Source organism: Enoplosus armatus, chromosome 16 (assembly GCF_043641665.1).
Source record: "Enoplosus armatus isolate fEnoArm2 chromosome 16, fEnoArm2.hap1, whole genome shotgun sequence".
NCBI lineage: Eukaryota > Metazoa > Chordata > Actinopteri > Centrarchiformes > Enoplosidae > Enoplosus > Enoplosus armatus.
The window spans coordinates 14,602,278-14,621,489 of NC_092195.1; the positions used below are offsets into that span (position 1 = coordinate 14,602,278).

The following is a 19,212-nucleotide window of genomic DNA, read 5'->3' on the forward strand; positions in this document are numbered from 1 at the left end:
TAACAGAAGGCCAGTCTGCACAGTCGGAGGCAAAAGAAAATACTATTCTGTATAATTACCATTGGTAATATTGTTATGTAGAGTTAGTTTTATTATTTATACGTAAATTAAAAACATGGGGTAATTAAACTGGAAGAGAAATGGATGTCCTCTCGCTGTACATACCTTGGTTTAAAGATGGAGTTAAAGGACTTCACGAGTTAAGATTCTCTGCTGCCACTACTTTTCAAATTAACAAAGCGGAAGGAAGGGCTGGGAATTTTTCTATCTTGATTTTTTACGTTTAATTTATTTGGTAATCAATTTGATGAGGGGGGAGATGTGACAATTTCTTTTTTAATTTAAGAAGAAGAAAAAAAAAGAGGATTCCTGTGGTCTTCAAGACAATGAACACACTTATTATAGAGTTTTTAATTACATAAATGTACCTATGGAAGTAAAAAAAAAAAACATAATGTTTCTTTATTTATTCTCTACAATCGCTGTTTTAAAACATATGTCTTTAAAAGAAAATAAAGTACAGTTTAGAAAAAAAAAAGTTTATGTGTGTATACTTAACTGTCTGCTTCACTTCATGTGATTTACCAAAAAAGGGCATCTTTCCTCAGCGTGACAAATCAAATGCAAATCAAAACTGACACTTCTTGTGTTTCATTTATTTAAACAGACAGCAGGATAGGCAAAAGGGTGTCTCAGAGTTTGGGATCATAAATGAGATATCCAGGGGAGTTTGCTGCTCTCTATAGGTCTGAAGAAGTATTGAGGAAAGTGGAAAACATCTGGCCTCCAGTCTTTGAACCTGTGGCCCAAACTTACCAAGACTTACATGAAGGACATTATAGAAACATTTTTAGTGTTTTTATTGGGGGCTGCTTTAATTAGTTGTCATTGATAAATTGAGTGCAGGCCTACTCACAAGCCTATAGATAATGCCCATTATAACTGCACATCATTATGTTAAGTCAATAATAATCCCACTTCAGCAAGCTCCCTCCATGATTTATTGATGACACTGCATGCATAAATATCCTGCTGAGGTATGAGGAGGATGGAAAAGGCTGAGGTGTGTGTAACCACAGCTGGGACGTGTCTGCATTTTAGGTTTGGTCTGATGGGTCCAAACACGCCTCGGCCTTTCTTTGGCATGTCTGAGACTATGAGGGGTGATTAATGCCACGTAGACATAGTAAAATGAGGAAAAGAAATGGAGCAAAGTTACTGTTCTGTTAACGCTGTGGCTGCAAAAAGACTGTAGCTTGAGAATCTGCTATGATACATTATGTTGGGAAAATATTAAGTAATGGGTACGCAAAACATTCAATGTGTGCAAGTAAAATACTGAAGAGACACTTTTCACTAGTCCGAGTGAGCATACAAGAGGACTGAAACTGACAGTAACTACACAATAATGGGAAAAAGAGGGGCACAGAGGGCAGAAAACCTGGACGCTGATGCTTGTGGCCACAATTTTCAACCTGGTACGAAACACACCCGTGGAAAACCTGATGTGCTTAAATTGACTTTTAAAAGCAAAGAAATCCCATCTGAAAGAGCCCAGAGGACAGTCAAATCTAACATAATTGGACCTGGCGCAACTTGGGTTCCTGGTACTAGCACATTTGTCTGTCTAAACATGCCCTTAAAAAACTGTCAAGGTAAAAAAAACTACTCTGATGAAAAAAAATAGCTCACAGAAAATGGCACATTGACACAACAATGAATCTCACTTATGTTGTTTTATTTGAATAAATTCAGTCCCTGTACTTGACTACAGATATTTCTGCAGTGATACTGAGATAAAAGAAAAGCATAGTAATGGATAAATGGATTGAAGGTAATTGGGGTTGCAGCATGAAGCGGGAGCCTAAAAATATGTGAATACATGAATTTCTGAAAATGAGTAAAAATTATTTTCAAAATATTAGCACTGTATATATGACATGTACATTAAATGTTATTTCAGTAAAAGTAGCAATATCACATTGTAAAAATACAGTTAAAAGTCCTGCATTGAAAAATTTACTTAAGTAAAAGTACAAAAGTATTAGCAACAAAATGTACTTATGTTTCGAAAGTAAAAGTACTCATTAGGCAGTAGAATGGCCCTGGTCATTGTAATGCTACCATATTGCATACTATATTCTTTGCCTATTATTACTATACCGCTACTATTAATGTTGTAGCTGGTCGAGGTGGAGCTAATTTTAACTACCATATTTTATATACTGTAGTATTTGGCAGTAGTGGAAGAAGTGTTCAGATCTTTTACTTAAGGAAAAGTAGCTATACCACAGTGTAAAAATACTCTTGTTACAGTCAAAAATCCTACATTCAAGATTTTAGTATAGATTATACTTAAAGTGCCAAAATTAAAAGTACTGAGGTAAAAGTCCAGAATGGCACATTTCAGAATAATATATATCACTGGATTATAATTATTGATGCATTAATGTGTATCACTAATGTTGCAGGTGGTAAAGGTGGGGCTTTTTTCAACTACTTTATATACGGCTGTACAGCTTAATCCATAATAATATATCATCATTTATTAGTTGATTTATATTTTGTATTAAGAATATGCATTTGCAAAGTAACTAATAACTAAAGCAATCAAATAGCCATAGTGGAGTAAAAAATATAATATTTCCCTCTGAAATGTAGTGGAGTAGAAGTGTAAAGTGGCTTAAAATGGAAATACTCAAGTAAGTACAAGTACATCAAAACTGTACTTCAGTGCAGTACTTGAGTAAATGTACTTTGTTACTTTCCACCACTGATAACATGAGTGCTGAGTACTTGTCTCACTCTATCCACTGAAGGACGTGCTTCTCCTCGTCGGCCTCCATCTTGTGGCACTAACCACACCTCATACAGAGCGAAGCTAACGTCACTTTAAATGGTCTGCTCCCGCCCCCACCCCCCCCCCCCCCTCCCCCTCCCCGGTCCTCTTTCAACATACTACCATAATATCCACTAACTATATGCGACCAATAGAACTGCCCGGCCAAACGGCAACAAGCCGAGGCCCATTGAGATTACCTTGATCAGGCGGAAAAGTGGAAAAAGTAAACATATTTTTTCCCTCTTTGGACACGAACACAAGGGAGAGTTTTGGAGAAAAAAGTGCGACACAGTATTTTTTTTCTTCTTCTCAGAATGTGGCGAACCTGAGTTTAGAGAAAAGAAAGAGGCGGATTGCAGCTCATTGAACGATCAACAAGTTTGTCTTTGATGGCGAGAACTACATGAAATCCCCACAGCTACAACAGGACCAGGGGAAGAGCAGCAGCAGCAGCAGCAGCAGAACCGGCCTACATTTTAAGACTACATTACCTGCCTGCATACAGTGAAGTGAAGAGAGGTAAGTTGACTGCACCGTTACACGATGGACGATGCATTCGCGTCGGTTAAAACTGTAAAAGTCTCGGTATCCTTCAAAGCCTCAAATCATAGACTTCTCCTCAGTTACACACCTTGGGTTGCTATTTTAAGACAGAAATGGGAGAGTCGTCCTCCCCGGCGGATTTATGTTTTAACCGAGGGATACTCCTCATCAAACTTTGCTGACGCGCTCTAACTGAAGCCCTCTCGGATTCAGCCGTTGGAAGACGTTAGAGGAACTCGCACATCAAAGTTTAGCTAGCTAACAGGCCTCTTTGCTTGTCCTGATGTCGGTGATGTTTGTTTAGGAATACCGCGATAAGAGAAGGTCATGAAAGCATTCATGCCTAACCAACAAAGGCTAACAGCCGCCTCTGAGGAAATAAAGAAGTTGTTTCCAAATTATGAACGACCATTTACATCGCTTGTGGAGCAAATTATGAATGCGTAAAGAAAGTTTCCTAACGTAAACTGGAGATGTCACCAAGTAAAGTTGCCCCTGGTTTCTCTTATTACACGAATGATTCAAAATAAGAAGTATGTGTGGCCCTCTGTAATAAGCTTACAACGTGGGTTTGCTAACTAACTGATTTAGTGTTGGCAAACTTGTTCAAAGCTCCATCTCACTTAGTCAGGCTGTCTGTTCCGCTATGTCCGGGAGACTCCCCGCTTGCGCCATGCATGTGCACTCAGCCACTCCCTGCACGAGTTTACGCAAACAGCGTAGAGAGCTGTGACAGACACAAACTGCCAAACTTCAAATGGTGACAATTGAAACGTCCAGTGATGACAATTGAAACATACAGCGGCCTCCAGCTTCACTTACGGAGGAACGTTTCCTGTCTGACATTATTTACGATTTTAGATATGAGTCATTCTTTTTCTGTCCTGTAGGCAAGTCAAGACAATCATATTAACATACCTCCACATCACAAATTTCCCTCCAAGGGCTTAACAGCCTGCGTAACATAGGTCAGTCTCTGTCCTTCAAGGTTTTAGTTAAGAAAAGAATCCCTTTTTAAAGGGTAGTCCACTGATTTGTACCCTTGAAGTTCAGTTAACCGTTCATGAGGAGTACTACTGAGCCTGTAAAAACTGTTGTATAATTTCTTCTGTGGTTCTGGAGAGAGCTTTCCAAAGTTTGAAAAATCAACCTGATGGTGTCATCGTTATCTTTGCCTGGGCTTGAGACTTAAAAGATTTAAGAGGACAAACAAAAGTTGTCTGCATTCAGTGTTACTCACCAAAACCCATTGTGTCTATTATTGAGGCATGAGGAACGAGTCGAATGCATTTCCTTCACATAAATAAATAATGCTATTGAAATACTTTTAGGAAAAAAATACATACAAACATATATGAAGCATGCGACTCAGAGAACACATTGAGCAGCTTCTTATTATAATTCACAATTAGTATAGATAGACAGACAGCAGTGAGGATAGTAACTGTCTTGTTCAGTACTTAATGTTCTGTTCTGTATTAGAATTAAAATTATATAAATAAAGCTGCCTTGCCTAAAAGTGAGGCTGGCTCATTCTTTTTTGTAACTCTCCAAAAACACCACCCCTGTCCCCAGACACTAAACCATTGGTGCCAAAAGTGGCACCGTGCACTTCGGTCTTTCCAAAAACTGTCCTGAATTTGGAAACGTGCAAACACAAGCTGATTGGTGGGTGATGATACTGGATTAGATGATATCGTAATGCCAACGTAAATGTCAGCCAGCATAAAAACAGATGGAGGATAATACAACAAACCAATGAATACAGACAGCATCTTCAGATAATACACTGAGTCCAGAATGTGCTTTTCTTGTCTAAAATGTGATTAATTTGAAACTTAGAAAGGTCTAAGCTCATCTGTTTACACCAGTCTAGTGGCCTTACGTGTTTGTTACACTTCATACTGGATGATCTGTCAACATAGCTTTGCTAACAAAATAAAATGCAAGTTTACTTTAGCTTGCAGCAGTTGCACCGGCTAAGCCGCTGGTGCCTTACCTGTTCTTCTGCCAATTATTGATCTCCTCCAGTCAGTCGATAAACTCATGAGTAAATCACCAACCAGCAGCAGCAGACACCATACCGTTAAACTATTGTTGTTAGAAAAAGTATATGTCTGGATGGTCACTTACCTGCCACACATACATACCTAGGAACACAAGGATATTTACAGCGCATAACCTGTGCACACTTTACTTCTAATAATGCCAGTTTGGGAATGTATCTTCATCTGGTGTCTCTTGCAGTGACAGTGGGCTGGTTAGTTTAGGGCAGATACAGAAAAAAATGTGTACTTAACATATAAGACGTGGGACGTACACCTGAGAGCTCCTGCAGCCCCGAGGTTGGTTTCCAGTTCCCCCTGTTAGACAGAAAATCCTGTTTGTCTGTGTTCACCCAAATCCCATAATTCACTTCAGGACTGAATACAAAATATGCACTCATTAATATGTTTTAATACAATCCACTAAAAAGCCGATTCTATTTTTGAAGCATTTAAAATACTTGACCAAACTATGTGGACACATGTTGAGAAAGTTAGACGTTCAGTTTCATGGAGTGAAAATAAGAGCTTATGGTAGATTTCTGACATGAGAGGTGACAAACACGAGGCAGCAGGTTCACTGAAATCCACACACTGATTAACTTTAAAAGGACAGGATAGTTGATATTTCACCGCTGTTGTCTCAAGGTGAGGCGATTTGTCTTTAAAAGTGCAACAGCCATCCTGTTGAAGTGAAACTGCCCTGCTAACAAAGGCAGCCTGCATGTGTTTCTGCCCATTCATAGTAAGCTTATAACGGGCTAAAGTCCACACACGCAGTCCTCGTTAAGGGACCTCTCAGGAAATGTGTGACAACCTGAACTTCCCTCTTAGATTATTTCAGAAAGACACAAAAAACTTTGACTGTGGAAGCAAAGGTGCAGCAGTAATATGAGGTAATATGATGATTGAAATCTGCTGATCTGATGTTGTAAAGGTCCACAGGTGGCTTAGTGTTCTATTGAGGAGTTGCCAGTAATTACAGCAGCACTGGTGCCATCCCAGGTTGTATGACTGCAGATCCTGTTGCTGTTTCTGGACTCTAATAACAAAGCAGTAAGAATGTCTTCTGTGTTGAGAGATATCTGATGATCTCCTTTTTAGTAGTCAGTGCTCCACTTCAGTCCCTAATGTTAGAGACCACAAACCAAGCCAGAAATCTTGTTGTAGCTGTAGTTGTAGCACACCGTTTTATTGCCAACATGTCTTATCTGTTTAATTTTTTTTATTGTTTTTATGTTGTTATTGTTGGGGAAACCTTATGCGTTTTTTTGTTATTATTTTAATTGTCTGATTTTATTTGCCTCATTGCAGTCAGCCATGCTAGCAGCTCTGTGAGGCTATACTTAAGCACTGTGGGGCTTTCACCTAAAGGATAACGTTTGCTAATTAGCACTAAACCCAAAGTACATCTGAGTAAGTATTGATGATAGCACTAGATGAAAGGGCAGGGGATCAAAGAAGTGATTAAAATTAATCAATAGTAGTTGAGATATTTCAATAAAAAACAAAAATCTCAATCTCATGGTGGCACTAGAGGAAAAGTGTAAAGAGGAAAAGAATAAGTGAAACTTTTGATGAAATGTCAGAGGAACGCCAAAGTCATTAGAATATATCTTCTAGGGACCATAAATATATTTCATGGCAATCCATCCAATAGTTGTCAAGGTATTACTCTCTGTCATGGGATCACTAAAGTCAGTAGGATTCCTCGCCTGGCAACCATGAATATCTATTAAATTTTAAGGCAATCCATCCTCTAGTTGCTGAGATATTTCAGTGTGGACCAAAGTGGTGGACCGACCAACGTTGCCATCCCTAGAGCCATGCTAGCAGCATGGCTACAGATGTATAGCACCAATAAAGTGGATCACATCAATCCAGTTCTCACATGTTGACACTTGCTTTCTGTGTCTCAAATCATTTAAAATACTGCTATAGGTTGATAAAGCACTCAGTGGTTTAGGACCAACATACATCTCTGATCTGCTGCTACGTTATGAATTGTCCAGAGCTGTCAGGTCAACTTACTGTGCTCTTAATACAGAGAAGCAGCATTCAGTTTTTATGCACCACATACCTGGAACAAACTTTCAGTTAACTTGAGGTCTGCCCCAACTCTCAGTACTTTTAATTTTTAATTTGTATTGCACTGCACTATGCTTTTTATTCTTCTGTTTATTCTGTTCTATTCAATTATAGCACATTTTTATTTTATTTTATCCCATCTTAAATCCTACTGAGATATCTTTTCCTTGCCTTTTATTGCCTCATGTGTCTTTTGCGTCTCATCTTAATGTCTTTTTATGTCTTATGTAAAGCACTTTGAGTTGCCTTGTTGTTGAAAGGTTCAGTACAAATGAGCTTGCCTTGCCTTCTGTAGTTAACATCAAGGTTATATCTATGACATAAGACAGCACAATTGTTTTGTTTAATAGGTTTTACCAGAGTAGTTGTTTAGTCCTGGCTTTTATAGAGGTCATAGTGGAAATGACTAATACTCAGATAACAGAAGGGAACATCACGAGTCATCTTGCTCAAGAGATTATCTGCAGATGGTGTGTTAATTGTGCAATTTCCTTTACCTAATTCAGATACAGAGTGTCTTACAAATATATGAGAAATTATTAAATTACGTAAAACACATCATTACAACTCAGAGGTGTTATTGGGTATACAAATATTTAGTTTCTGTTAAATTCTGTTAATTTTAAAATAACTATTTTAAATTCCCGTTGAGCCACTCTACAGCTGGCAGTCATGACAGAAAATGATGATAATGATTAGTAGGTGTAAATATGTCATCCAGCTGCAGAAATTGTTTTTCAAGGAATAGGAATAGTGCCCAGCTGAAGTCAAGGTTAGAGCCCCAAATGAATTCTCATAGGTTTTCTGATTGCATTGTGTGCAGCATAACAAAATCCTCCCTTCATCATTCCCCTTCATCTGGAACAGGAAGTGCCCAGATGCAGCGCCTGTTGCAGATGCCCAGTGAGATTAATCACTTCCAATCAATACTCATTCCTCTCAGGTCCCTCTGTTTCCTCTCCTTCCTCTCAGGATATTGTCACAGCTCAGTGAGTTGCTAAATTTATCTAATGGAAAGTCTGAATGGAGATCACAGAGCAGACAAAACCTTCTTTTTAATAGCTCTTAATTTCCTTCCACATAATGCAAAACCCCCCTCACAAATCCTTTTCTCTCTCTGTTTCATCTTCAGGATGTTGTCTCGGCTGAATGAGCTGATATGGGCGGACTGGATTTGGTTTCCTGAAGGCCACGGGTGGGCTGACCTGAAGGACCACGATGGCAAGGTCTTCCCTAAACCACGGGACCTCTGGGCTTCTATACCCATCGCTCTCGCTTTCCTGGTCATCAGACAGATATTCGAGAGGTGAGTCATCTCCCACAGTGTCATTTTCCTGTAAATTTACCTGACTGATTTGTATATTTCTTTCTGACAAATATGAGATGATGTATAAGCAATGTTTTCCTCTTTCCAGGACAGTAGCGATTCCTCTTGCCTCTCTGTTGGGAGTGAGTGACAAGCAGTGTGTTCGTGCTCCTCATAATCCCGTCCTGGAGTCCTATTTCTGCAGCACATCAAAGCATCCCACACAGGTAATCATCCTGCATATTTTAGGAAACTAGCGTTGCTTCATATTGTGTGTCCTTTGGCAATAGCACAACTGTAGCCTAATCATAGAATTTAGAGATGTTGGCGTTTGAGGTGTAAATGGACGAGAATGACAACATGACATATCACATATGTTCACACCCAAGTCTTATGTGACCAGCCATCGTTTTATGACTCCAGACATTAAAGACAGCACTGACTCTTCTGTCCTTGTCCTGCTTTTATTGTCAGAGCTCCATAGAGAGTTTAAGTAAACTGGCGGGCTGTTCGGTGCGACAGGTCCAGAGGTGGTTCAGGCGGCGGAGAAATCAGGACCGGCCCAGCAAGCTCAAAAAATTTCGGGAAGCAAGGTAATTAAACATCTTCAGCCATACATCATTTCGCTCTAATCTGAGTGTTTTAATAACCTGCTTTCAATCACAAAATAGATGAAAAAGATGTGTTTTTCCCCACTTTTTGATTTGTTTAGATTGGAAATGAATGGGACCACTAACAGTAAAGTCACTGTTTTACTTCTATAATTTAGTGTATTTAGTGTATTTAAACTGGATTTCGCAGATTCATGATGTGCCATTACAAATTCCAGATTTTAAAGCAGCATGCCCCCAGCTACGGGTCAGGACACTCGCAAGGGTTTGCACGTTAGATTTGAGGGTTCATGAGATGATTAACAGCATAGGAAAGCAAAAAACATATATTTCTGTAATGCAGAATCATATATTCAGTCAGACTTTGCTTGTATCTTTGCAATTTTCTTGTGAATTACTAAACAATTTTACCTGTAAAAATAATTCAAATGTCCAGTCCAAGAAGGAAAAATGACTCCTTGACTGAATGAATGGACAATTGTTTCAAGGGGTCACAAGATGAAAGTTTTTGTAAGCAGTGTCTTTTACAGAGTAGAAACAGACTTTCTGGGTAAAAAAAAAAATAAAAATAGTTCCCTTGTCCACTGATGGCTATTTCATCATGGGTATATTGGCTTTCAACACTGACACACCCACAAAATGGGAGCAAGCATTTCTCAAATGCTGTTGCAAAACAATCTGCAGTGATAGGAGGAAGCATAATGTGCGTTCAAGGAAAAGAATACTGTAAAATGTAAAACACATTGACGGTAATCCAGGTGTTTCCCATCAGCTGTCAGGGGGAGTGTTTTCCATGATTCAGTGTTGAGGTTTAAATAAGTGACATACGTGTTAGTGATTGGAATTTTTATTCAAATTTTGTTTATCATTGCCATGTGATATGAAGTTATTGATTTAAAAAGTTTGTGAGAACTTTAAAACGCAGTGCTCAGATTTTGGACAGGAATAAACAACACTAACATGAGCACAATGGAACAGATCTTTTTCCTTTCTGTTTGTGTACAGGTGTGTACATGTTGTTTTTGTGCTGTTTTATTAGAATGTGATTTCTGAGATCGCTGTGCATTCTCTTACAGTTGGAGATTTACCTTTTACCTTCTTGCTTTCTTTGCTGGCCTGGCAGCCCTTATTGACGTGAGTACTGTGTCAGAATGACTTTGGTACTGCATGTGACATTTTAGCGAAATATAACCTTGAAATAGACTCTAGTCATCTGTTTGCTACATGCTACACATGCTTAATAAAAGTAGAGAAATGTAGGAGATTGAATTTTGACATTGTAACGGTGGTGGATTCACTGTTGGATGCCACACAGATATCGTTCTGCCCTTTTGTTCATGTCTGGTGTTCGTGCATGAGAGTGCTTGTGGTGTTGTGTTGGACCCTTAAACCCTCATTAATATTGCGTATCTCTCTCTCTCTCTCTCTCTCTCTCTCTCTCTCTCTCTCTCTCTCTCTCCTTCTCTCTCTCCCTCCCTCAGAAACCATGGCTCTATGATATGAAGCTGATGTGGGATGGCTTCCCAAAAATGGTATGTCAGTATTATAACATGGAACATCTCTCCTTCAATTAAGTTTAGATTTAAATATTTAAACATTTTTTTGCCCAAAGTATGAAAGAAGCTGACTAACTAACTAATGGGTCAAATTATTGGTAACATGTTATTCTAACAGCTTTTTTCTTTGTCTTTTCTTCCAGCCACTGTTGCCTTCACAGTACTGGTACTACATGATCGAACTAGGCTTCTATGTCTCACTGCTTTTTAGCGTAGCATCGGATATCAAACGTAAGGTAAGCGATACAGAGCTGTCTCCTAAACTTTGTTAGCTCTATACTATAAAACCCCTCAGAAACCTTCCATTAAGAGAGATCACTCACAGAGTGCATAAAGTAATGAGAATGATCTGTAGTTTATTTTGAGGTTTGGATATTGATTTCGCCATTAAGATGTCCTGTGTTGCATTGTATTGAGTGGAGCTGTCAGCATTCAGAACACCATTAAAGATAATGCTCACTTCCACTCATCCCCTCCACTTTGTCAGTTTGGTAAAGTCAAAGCAACAAACTGTCTCTCTCCAGTCGGGGATGTTGCATCTTGAGGTGCCCTGTCAGTGTGACCGGAGCTCTTTGGGGAATCACGCTGTGGAGAGACAGATTGACCATTTTGTCCGCAGGTCGAAATGTTGTTGTGAAAGGTGGCAGACCTTCAAGCCTGTCGGCAAACCTCGGTGCCAGCTCTTGTTTTATAACTGCAGCTCACAAAACCAAAACAGTTTTTTCCCAGAGATCCTCTGTGTGGAAATCAGCCTCCAAAGTGGGGATTTATTTTGTAACTTTTCTTTTCTTTTTTTGCCTCTGCATATGGATTTAGTGTCTTTTTGTAGCCATAAAGCCGTATAATCTGCTCTGTGAGGAGAGTTAATCATTTGTAAAACCAACATCAATCAGACACACACTGTCGATTAGTGACCAGTCTTTACAGCTTGATCAATAAGTGACCAAACAGTGTTGAATTTAGTTTTTTCATACCCTCTCTTTCTGTCCCTGTTTTTGTTCTCTCTAGGATTTCCAAGAGCAGATAGTTCACCACGTAGCCACCATTGTCCTCATCAGTTTCTCCTGGGTGGTCAACTACATCAGGGGAGGGACTTTGATCATGTTAGTGCATGATGCCTCCGACTATCTCATGGAGGTATGCCAACGTGCTAACATGGCAGAAAGTTTCACTGATAACAAATCGATTTTAATGTGATTTTATTTGACACTTATCAGTAGCACTGTCAAGCTTTTTCATTTAGATTTATGGTTGATAAACGCAAGAGTCAGTGAAAGACTTATTTTTCTGCATTAACTCCACAACAACACTCACTCTTTTTGTTGCTATTGGCTGTTTGGGTAAAGAAAGGAAAAATACAAATACCAACGTGTTTTTTTTTTTCATATAGAACAGGGAATTTAATCACAATCACACAGCGGTATATAACCGGAAAGGAACACATGTGCTGCCCTACCTCCAATCTTTATGACGTTTGGCATTGTTGAGTAGCTTAGTGATAATGTTAAGGTCAGAGCTCTGTACACCTCACACAGTTCACTGTCTGCCCTCTAGAGGAGAATACATGAAAAGGTTACACTCTGATCTCTCTGTCTCTCATTGCAGTCAGCCAAAATGTTCAACTACGCAGGTTGGAGGAGAACCTGCAACATCATCTTCACCGTGTTTGCTGCAGTTTTCATCGTCACCCGCCTCGTAATCCTCCCCTTCTGGTAAAAATGATGTTATATCAGATTGACTGTAACTGTAATGAGATGGCAATATGTTTTTATTCCTCTTACTGTCAACAAATCACATGAAAAGGCTGACACAAACAATGAAATATTGTTATTGAAAACAAAAAGTGTTGTCAGAGTAGGCAAAGTCTGATACAGCTTATCCCTCTGTGCCATAGAGCTTACATGTTGTCCAAAAACTATTAAACACATCAGTGAGACACACTTTTGCATGTATCTTCACTATAGGTACTGTAGTTTATTTTGAGTCAATCCTACATACACCGTCCTCACTATCGCATCAAATGGGTATTAATCCACTGCTGAAAATAGTCCCCAACAAATGCACTATTTACTCCTAAAATTTGCAAAAAACTACAGAGCCCAGCTGAAATGACTTAGCCTCTTGTTATGCTGCCACTCACTGTAATGTGCCTCCACTCCAGAAAGGGTGTGCAATCAGGGACATTATGGTATGAACCACCCCCCCATATGATCACGTCCTTTTGAATATATTGGCATACAGGAAGTTGATTAATTTTGCAGAAATGTCAAGAATCTGCTTAAAACTTGAGCAACAATGTGATTGAAATGTAACAACAGACACATTGTGTACAGTCCTGGCTCCTCTCAATGGGCTTTTGATGGTGACCGTAGGTGGCTCTGACTGGACTCTCTGTTCTGCCTTTGTCCTCTCATCCAGGATCATATACACGACGTGGGTTTACCCCCTGACCCTCTACCCCCCTTTCTTCGGCTTCTACTTCTTCAACGGGCTAATGATTGTGCTGCAGGTTCTGCACATCTTCTGGGCCTGGCTCATCTTGCGCATGGTCATCAAATTCCTGCCAGGCAATGTATGAACCGCCACTTTCGATTTCCACCGCATAACTCTTTCACCTCAAACCAGCAACCGTACAAATGTGATTCCATTTACTCGTTTTACCTGACAGGAGATCGTCGAGGACGAACGGAGCGACAAAGCGGAGACCGAGTCCGAAGATGAAGAGGACGATCGCGAGCAGAGAGGAAGTTTTAAAAACGGCCACGTGCAGAACGGCCACACTGTCCTCAATAACAACCACCGTAAGACGGACTGATTGGACTGTGAGAGCTGGAGACGAGGCGGTGTGTGGATTGACGATGGGCCCTCACGTGTGGCCCTCACCTGAAAGCCAAAGAACGGGAGTGTGGCATGTTGAAAGGAGCAGCAGGCAACACACACACACACACACACACACACACACACACACACACACACACACACACACACACACACATATCTATACCCTCCTTTCTGAAACCCTGGTTGTCCAATGTGGATAATTTCACCTCTCTGTGGATTAAATTAAACTAAGAGAGGAAGACTGCGATGGAGAACAACAATGATCTGCTTAGCAGCTAAGCAGCAGAGTGGTTTTCTCTTTACACGCACCTTCTCCTCTTTTCTCCTCCCCTCTAGTCTCCTTTGCTATTTACCAAGATTTTGTGCTGTTGACCGAGTTGTCACAGGCCGAATCTACCTGCTTGTAGCCTTATGTTTTGTTACTGCCCTTAAACCTGACTGATTTTTGCTCTAAATAACCCCACTGAAGTCAGTGATATTGTGAAGAGCACAAAAGTGAACGGGTGATGTCTTTTTATGGACCATAACCTGATTTAAGTCTATTTGCTGAAGTCCAGAGTTAATAATTAATATGTGTAAGTTGGTTGTTACAGCTGCCAGTTTGTCACTTTGGTTCTTGCCAAAATATACTTGTTCCAGTAATGTTTAAAACAAAAGTAATTGGAGGTAAATAATGTTTTTCAACAGTCTGAGAAGGTGCTACATCTGCTTTTTTGAAATGTGCCTTTGTGCCTTTGTCTTAAATGTTTTGCCTTTGCAGAACGCACAGATATCATTTTAAATGTTTGTTTTGTTTATGCTTAATATCCTTTTAGTTGTATGATTTTATTTTTGCTTTTCGTCTTATTTGTTTTCAGTCCAGTCGATTGGTTTAAATTTTGGAGCAATTTGTTTGAGTGTAACCCAAACCATTCAGTAACTGTTCATTAATTCTTTATGAGCTGGAAGAGTCAAAAGCATTTCCATTCAGTGTTGTCCCATCCATCCAAAGATGCACTTTATGGTTTCTTCTATGGATCAGCATTGACTAAATATCTAGTAAACAAGCTAAGTAATGGTGTTCAAATTCAGACCTCTTTTTAGTTTAGAGAGGTTTGGAGTATGAGTTAAATTTTGTTTCATATTTATTCTGGTTATTATCTGCCCAAGATCTTCCTCTTTGTCAGTGTTTTGGTTCATTTTGTAAAAAGAAAAAAGATGAGTTGAATGAAATCGTGAGTACAGAGGTAAAAATGAAACACCAAAGTATGGTTTACATTTTGTATTACCTTGTCATTTGCAAGTGCCTTCATCATTTCAAGTGTTAATTGTAAAAAATAATAATGATAATTTCTGTCCCTTTGTCTTTATTTCTGCTGTCTTTGTGCCCCAACTCATCCAACACTCGATGCACTGTAACGCTCTCTGAGCCTCCCAAGTTTCCTGTATGTCTCGGCTCACGACGACCAATCACCTGCTGCTCCCTCTAAAGAGCTTCGCTTCTACAGAGTGTTTTTATTCTGCATAACGTGTTGCTGAGATGTAAAATCATAATGACGACGATGATAAAGATAATTGTGGTATAACTATTCTGTCTTTTACAGTTTGTTCTTTTGATTAGAATCTGAAGTGACAGTTTGACAGAGATATAAAGGTCTAGTTTCAGATGTTTAACAGGTTTTTTTTTTTTTATCAAATTATGAGGAAAATTGAGTTTATACCAAACTAATAAATGCAAAGGACTGAGTACAAAAAAAATAGTTGCATACTCTTAAATTGTTAATTTCCCTTTGAAAATGAATCTTTGCCAACAAAATCATCTGTTTGTTGTTTTTTTCTATTAAACAATTAGATTGTTTACCCTTTAAAATGTCAGAAAATAGTGAAAATGCCCATCACAATCCCCCAGAATCCTCAAATTGCTTGTTTTGTCTAAAAACAGTCCAAAACACAAAGATTTAAACAAAACGGAAAAGCATGTAAGCATTTACATAACATGATTTAAAAAACTGGAACCAGACCATGGTTGCCATTTTTGCCTGATAAATGTCTTGAACAATTAATTCTCAAAATGGATTAATTGGTTAATATCTCACTATATCACTATAATCCTTTTACTATAAGACAGCCCTTCTGGATTCAGTGTCTCTTTTTAGCATTCATTATTTCTGTAAGGTGTCCGACGGGTTTGGCGTCGCTGCCTTGGAGATATTCTGTCACTGCGGAAGTGGAGCGAATACAGTCTGGCATGAGCGCCATCCATCAGTTATTGGTTCCACTGGTGTAGAGTAGACCTGAAGCCATTAGGATATCAGATGGCACAGTGCAGTGGTGACACACTGAGCAGCGCCTGGCTGGCACACTTCTGGGGAGGCAGACTTGCCAAAAATGCCTCAAATGTTTTCATAATTATCCTGAAAGAGTTGGTCTTCATTCAGCCTGAAAGTTTGAGAACGTGGATCAGGGTGGGGGGCTTCTTTTTCATCCATCCTCAAAAGAAACCAGTTCTTGTTTCTTCCTGCTTCCTCTGCCACTTTCCCCTACAGTTACTTGGCTGCAGCCTAAAAGGCCTTCTTGGCTAATTGCATATGGAGTGGGATCACTTTACCTCGGTGCCCCGCACTTCATCCTCCACACTGGTCTTCTCACTGGCAGCCTCACATTAACAATCTCCATTTTAAAGCGGCAGGGTCAATTTCCACCCTGCTCTCGCATCTGGCTCCACAGTTTAATTGCTAATGCATCTCCTGTTTCTGCTGCTCCCACGTCTGGGCTTGCCATTCCACGCCCCCCTCCTGTGTCCAGTCTTACTCCTCCTCTTTAAATCTTTGCCTTTCCTTTCACATTAAGTTTCCCCCTCCTTCCTTTGTTGCCTTTTCAGCCTTGTGTAATGAATGAGCTCAGTGTCGCCTAAGGTGCTTGAGTTGATTGTGGTGTGAAGCCGAATTGGTGACAGCGATGAAGGTCCCTCTGACGGGAGAACAAAAGCTGTGGGGTGTTTGATTCACTTGTGAACTGTGTAGACCGTTATTCAATTCCTGCTTAAGTATTAATAAAGGCTTTACATGCCAGGGGGAGGTTGCAAGGTGCAAGTGTATGCTTGTGTATCTTGCATGTATACGCATGTGTGCATGCGTGTGTGTGTGTGTGTGTGTGTGTAGGTGCTAATTTGCGGGCTGCTCATTTTTCCTGTGATGATCACGAGGAGAGAGGGACAGTAAAGACTCTGGTAACTGATGACTGTCTTATGTAACTCAAGTAAGAAAGAACCTCAGGAGGAACCAAGGTGCTATGAAAGCTCTTCAAAGGTTTGGATGGGCGGTGGAAGCACTCGGCAGCAGCTGGGTCACTGGTGACAATGCAGAAGGGTGAGTTTGAAGTGATATCTTTCAAATGAATTGATATGTGCGTTGCTGTCAGCTTTTACGTTGATTAAAACGACTCCATGGCCCAGTGTTAAGGCTGATTGACTATTTAAATTGACTTTAAATACGTGTAAACAGTGTAAGTCGTGACTGATTATTCTTCTCATAAAGTTTTGATAATTAATTTGCTGAGAGCTGATTTATCTGTTTTGGTCAAACCTGAAAGGTCGTAATCCTCTAAATAACTACCAGGCAGAAACTAATGTTTTACTCACATTATTTTTGTTAATTTCATTCTTAACATTGTCTTTATAATTGTAATTGTGCTTTGGCCACACTTGTCAAATGTCAAAAGAATCAGAATCAGAATCAGAAATACTTTATTGATCGCCAGGGGGAAATTACAGAAGTTACAGGTGCTCCCATTCAAGAATAAAAAACTAGTGCAAATTTAGAAATGAGAAGTATGTACAAATATAAGATATAAAAAATAAAATATATACATTTACAATATCTAATAAAGAAAAAATAGAAAAAATAAAAGTAAAAAATATATACAATAACAATGTGTATATATATATATATATATATATGTATTGCACTGGTAAAAAGATTAGTTGATAAATCTAATAGTTATTCAGCATTTTATTTTTCAAGCAAAAATATCAAACATTCTTTAGCATTTCCACTGTTCTTAGTTTTATAAGATAATAAACCAAAGGATTTGGGGTTTTGGACTGTTAATCACACACAAAAAAAGCAAAGACAACACCTTGGCTTTCCAGGATATTGTGATGGTAATACAGATTAATCATTTAATTGAGAAAATAATCTGAAGATGAATCGATAATGAAATTAATTACGGCCCTCGAAAATTAGACATAATGAGACTTTAAGTGTGGCGACCATTAAAGGGAAACTGCATCGATTTTATACATCAAAGTTGTTTACAGGTGTTGGGGAGAACTACTGCATATGTGGAAAAATCTGAATGAAGCTGTTTGTGGCTCCAGAGGGAGCTGCGTCAAGTCAGACAAATTGTCTAAAGTTGTGTAACTAAGTCAGCATCAGCATCAAACCTTTGACCCATCAGGCGACGTTCGAGTTGCATTGTGGGTAATCTAGGCGCCAGGTTTTGACAAGAATGTGTGGGATAAAAAGATTAAATTTAGTGCAATGGTAAATTGACAGAGTACTTTAATGAATGTCGATATCTGTTTTTATGAGGGTTTTTGGTGTAAAGGTATACCTTTTTTTGGAAAGTTGGACAACGAAAATACAGACAGTGAAGGAAGAGAAGGGGGGTTACATGGAATGCATCTTAACCACTAGGTCACCATGCTCAAGACTTCAAGTAATAAGTGTTGATGATGTTTTGTAACCCCGTTAATCTTTGTCTGTCTTTCTGATTCGTATTTTCTGACATCAAGTCATCACCTCATCATCTCCAGAGCACATGTGCACTTGCCTGTCCTATTCCTGAAGTGGTGGTGCTGAACTGACAAGGAGAAGAGACAAGTTAAAGAAGGATCAGCAGTCGTCATCGCCCACATGGACCAGGCTTCTCACCCTGCGACACAGTTTGAGGTGGACGTGGACCTGGGCTTCGCTCTCTTCTTCCTCTTCCTGCTGTGTTTCTTCCTGCTGGTGACGGTGGTGCGCTGTGCCCAGACTGTAGTGGATCCTTACGGCTCCATCTCCACCTCCACCTACCAGGAGGAGCAGATCACCTGAGAGAGATGAGGGTGTAATCCATCAGGAAATTAAGATGCACTCTTGCTGCTGTATGAATACAGATTTTTAGACCACACCACATACAGGAGTCAGGCCACTTCTGAACAAAAATGAGTCATAATTACACTCTCATGGAAGTCACAAGACATGTGTTTGAGTGTTTCTGACTTTCGGGCTTTCGTATAACCCACGGGTGGATTACTGAATGGACCTACTGAACACAGACCCAGGGGCCCGAGGCATCAAGAGGCCTGACCCAGAACTTCTGTTTCAAGTGTTAACAAGATTTATTTTGTTGGAAA

The 19,212-nt window shown here is 39.5% G+C and overlaps 1 protein-coding gene across 3 annotated transcripts; it reads left to right on the top strand.

Moving 5' to 3' along the window:
- The first annotated feature begins 2,970 nt into the window (after positions 1-2,970).
- On the top strand, positions 2,971-15,400 carry LOC139298590 (ceramide synthase 2-like). Of its 3 annotated transcripts, none has more exons than XM_070921249.1 (11): positions 2,971-3,361; positions 8,651-8,824; positions 8,934-9,051; positions 9,299-9,417; positions 10,512-10,569; positions 10,917-10,967; positions 11,135-11,227; positions 12,000-12,128; positions 12,597-12,703; positions 13,410-13,563; positions 13,660-15,400. In XM_070921249.1, the coding sequence occupies exons 2-11, from the start codon at positions 8,652-8,654 to the stop codon at positions 13,804-13,806; spliced, it is 1,149 nt and encodes a 382-aa protein (XP_070777350.1). In that variant the 5' UTR covers positions 2,971-3,361; position 8,651; the 3' UTR covers positions 13,807-15,400. The 3 variants fall into 3 exon arrangements, with proteins under 3 accessions (XP_070777350.1, XP_070777351.1, XP_070777352.1); XM_070921250.1 differs by having other exon boundaries at positions 13,663-15,400; XM_070921251.1 differs by lacking the exon at positions 2,971-3,361 and having other exon boundaries at positions 8,649-8,824.
- Positions 15,401-19,212: the final 3,812 nt, after the last annotated feature.